This window comes from Mycetomoellerius zeteki, unplaced genomic scaffold (assembly GCF_001594055.1).
Source record: "Mycetomoellerius zeteki isolate Tzet28-1 unplaced genomic scaffold, Tzet1.0 scaffold145, whole genome shotgun sequence".
Classification (NCBI taxonomy): domain Eukaryota; kingdom Metazoa; phylum Arthropoda; class Insecta; order Hymenoptera; family Formicidae; genus Mycetomoellerius; species Mycetomoellerius zeteki.
Window position 1 is genome coordinate 2,118,338 of NW_017256393.1, and position 4,007 is coordinate 2,122,344.

Sequence of the window (4,007 nt, forward strand, 5' to 3'; positions counted from 1 at the left end):
AAATGTTCTCAAACAGTTTTTAATATGTTTTTAAATTTATAAAATTTTGAGAATTTAAATGAAAGAAGAAACAGAAATATCAAATACATTGTACTCATACTTAAGTATAACAACGGTATGTAACATATAATATCCATAAATGTTTATTAAAAAAAAACCGTTTAAATAATATAAAATTCTAAACGTTTATAAAACGTTTTAGAATTTTATATACATAATAATATAAATAATAATATAGATACTAATTATAGCTCATCATATATTTTAAATTTTAATATATTTTTCTGGAAAAGATCAAAATTATATCTCAGTCTTAAATTACTACCTACTTCTGTTTATTTCTATCTTCTTCTCAAAAAATACAAAAATTATAAAATTAATTTTTCATAAAATAAAGTTATATTTTCCACGTATAAAAATGAATTAAATGATATTTAAAAGATGATCTCTTATTTACACAAAAAGAAAGTTCCTAGAAAATATTTTAATAGTTTTTTTCATTTTCTAAAAATTATAGATTTTTATGTTTCAATTGATCAATTCAATTATTAATCTCTTTCATTCATTCACTCACTCTCATTCATTCACTTTCTCTCTCTTTCTTTCTCTCCTCCCCCTCTCTCTCTCTTCCTCTTTACTCTTCTTTACAGATAATTCTTATTTAAACTTACACAATTAAACTTAAACAATTAAATTTATTTACAAATTGTTCCTACCTAATATTGACTAAACAGGGAATGACTTCGTCGCAGTTCATGAATTATAGTAGAGCAATCGTGTACGTGGGATCGACGTACCCACAGATATTAATTTTTCTATATAGACATTAAAATTTCCTTATTATACACGTATACAATGTGAATGCCGCAATAGTACATTTATACAGAACGTCATAAATTCAAGGAGCGGCCTTTCATCTTTGAGTTTCTTATTCAATTTCAAATAGATTTTTCCTAGCAAGAATGTATTATTGGTATGTATTATAGGTAATAAATTTTTTAATTATAAATCTATTCATTTAAATAAATAAAACAATACTTATGTAAATCCGTACATTGAACATTTTTACAATTACAAAAATGTACAAAAATTCGTTTAACCGAAATTACTGACAACATGATAATATTTTTGTAGGTACTTCTGATACGTAGTTCGAACATTCTTTTTCTCATTTCTCGCAAAGAGCGACGTTTTAATTTCTTGCTCAATCTAATAAGACGTAATGACAAATTTAACTGTTATCACAAATCCCATAAGTTGCTACTTCTCGTTACGCACTAATTTAGTTCTCAAAAGAATAGCCAGTTGTTAGAATATCATCCTCGATCGGCAGTTTTCGTCGTCACTTACTGTGAACAGTAGTAGTCCTCCTCTTGATTTCGACCTGGTCAACGATACCATCGCTCTCCTTATCTTGATGGGCAGTCATATGTCTAGTAAGATGATGCCTCTCGCGAAAGCTCTCATCGCAAACGGGACATCTGAGCTTTTCCTCTCTTCTCCTCCTCGCCGTCTCGCTCGAACTCTCACTCTTGTGGTGAGAGCGCATGTGATAGACTAAGTCGGAAGTCATACGGAACGACAGGTTGCACTTGGCGCAGACGTTCTGCGCCGGTAAAGTCAAGGCGGCAAACGACGGTGGTAAAAGGCCGGCCGCCGTAGCCAGAAATCTCGGCCTGGCGAGAGCATCCGCCATCGGTGGAAATACAGAGATAGGATTATAGGGAAGATTGGGATAGACTGGCGGAAGATCCGGTCGGAAAGCGGGTACCTTTGGACTAGGCACCTTGGGCGGTTGAGCGATCTGCGGGATTTTCAAGTTCTCTAATAGCCCCGACTGACCAGTCTCTGCTCCCATAGTCAAAAAGGGATACGCCATCTTGGTAGGGAACGGTGCATATTTGTAGCTCGTTACACTGGGCAACGATACCACCGGCGGACTGACGCTGCTCTGATAACTTGCGCGATCATCCGGAGATATCGACGACCTCGGCGATGTTTGGCTGTCATCGTTGAAACCATTCCGTTGTCCGACTAGATTTACCTTCGTGAAGGCACTACGGGATTCTCCATGACGATCAGTTACGCAAGAGATGCCAGTTTCGTAAACCTTCGTACAGGCTAAGATCGAAGAATCCGTCGATTCAGGACAAGTGAGCATAGACTGATGATGGCCAACAAATGTAGGCGGACTCGGAGTCTTTTGAAGTCGACCACCAGTCGGCGCGTATCTCCTTCCGTCAGAATTTGGGGAGAGTCCTGGCAAAGTTGGCGTCAAGGTTCTAGGCGATACGTACGGTGGACTTAGCGAATTCTCCGTACAATGCAGCAATCTTCTTCGGTCTGAACCGCCGGAATCGTTGTCGTAGTGCTTGATGGTAAGATTCTGCGGCAACCTGTCAGTATCCAGAACGTTATCAATGGAGATATCGTCTCGTAGACGGTCTTTCCGGCCGGTTACCAGTCGCAATTTTTCGTTTTGTCGACGCGCCAGGTTCTCGTCGGGTGCCACGAGGAAAGCGACATCGAAGGAGCGCTTGCTAGCTCGTTGAAGGGGGTACGAAGCATCAGGCGTAACGTCGCTGATGGACGAAGGGCATGCCGACGTCAGTACCGTCGTGGCCGGCGTCGAGGTCGCGGGGGTGGCACGATCGATGCCACCCGTGCGATCTTCCATTGTCATCCTGCTCGCTCCGGATGATTAACCTACGACAATGACGATAAGTGGACAGTGAGTGCTAATGTCGCAGCAACAACGTGGAGTGACTGATCGACCAAAATTCGATACACTCGGCCCAGATGTCCTACATTCGAGAGGCATGAATCAGAGCAAAGCAAGGTTGGTCGTCGAGATAGTTGAGAAAAGTTAAGACGATACTTTTTCTTATACACGTAATGTAAAAAAAATCTTCACATCTAGCACGATATGTTTTTGAAAAGATATTTTTACAATCGTCATTATAAAAATTAAAGTGATGCAAGTAATAAAAATACAATACTTTAAACGTAATAATTAAAACATGCTATAATTAAATCTTATTTTGGAAAAATATTGGTAAACTTTTATTATAGATTATGATCTGTAACTTGTATAAAATCAACTAATAAATTTCAATTTCAGAAATTTCTTTTGTTTATAGCAAGACAACTAAGCGAAAAATTCTAGTACAAAATCATAGATTCATATAATTAGGACATTACTTATTTTATTTTTTTGAGATTGATACGATATATAATTTATTTCGATAATATCTTTTGAAATAATTATTTCGTATTTCTCTCTCAAATTGATTCTACAAAAACTACATATCATTAATGTATAAATAAAAACAATAATACAATTAATCAACTACCTACATTGTAAGTTAGAGTACCATCTTAAATAATAAAAGAAGCTTTTAAGAAAACAAGATTTTGAATTAAATATTAAAAAATTTTTTAACTTATTTGTCTCATTATTATCTCTTTATATATCACATAAGTAACAGAATAGTACTTACCGGATTACGATGACAAATGTCTTTCTTCTAATTATGCGGTCTGTAAGCTACACTAGTTGGACCACGTTTCCCATACCTCAGGATGGATCTTCTTCGATCTTCTTTAAAACATTAGATTACACTTTTTCTCACAAAGCTATTTTGCCGAAACCGATTTTCGCATGCGAGTCCGAATAAGTCACAAAGAGCAAAATTATAACAACCCCTAACGGACCCACCGATCTGGTGTACAGTCCGGGGCGCACTAAAGTGGCGAACACTCGGTGCCGTATCGGTGGTTCGCGTTAAAATGAGAGTGCTGTTCGCGCATCCCCCGTATTTAGGGGTAGCTGTCGCGTAGGGTAGCGCGAGCGTGGCAGGTGGAGGCGCGACGAGGGTGGCACTGGCCAATAGCAGTGTCTGCAGCGTTATACGGGGGTGGAGCGTAGCAACGGGGTGAACATATTCGCTCGTCGGGACGCGTCTGCTAGCACCGTCCAGACCACGCCTACATATTTCAGGTTCGAC

General features: G+C 38.2%; 1 protein-coding gene across 1 annotated transcript; it reads right to left on the reverse strand.

The window, feature by feature from the left end:
• Positions 1-1,342: 1,342 nt before the first annotated feature.
• LOC108731996 (uncharacterized) lies at positions 1,343-2,683 on the reverse strand. The gene has a single exon (XM_018462575.1). It carries the CDS (start codon positions 2,681-2,683, stop codon positions 1,343-1,345), a length of 1,341 nt encoding a protein of 446 aa, XP_018318077.1.
• Between the last annotated feature and the right edge of the window lie 1,324 nt (positions 2,684-4,007).

Coding starts and splice junctions, on each gene's coding strand:
- LOC108731996 (XM_018462575.1), bottom strand. CDS start 2,683: ATGACAATGGAAGATCGCACGGGTGGCATCGATCGTGCCACCCCCGCG.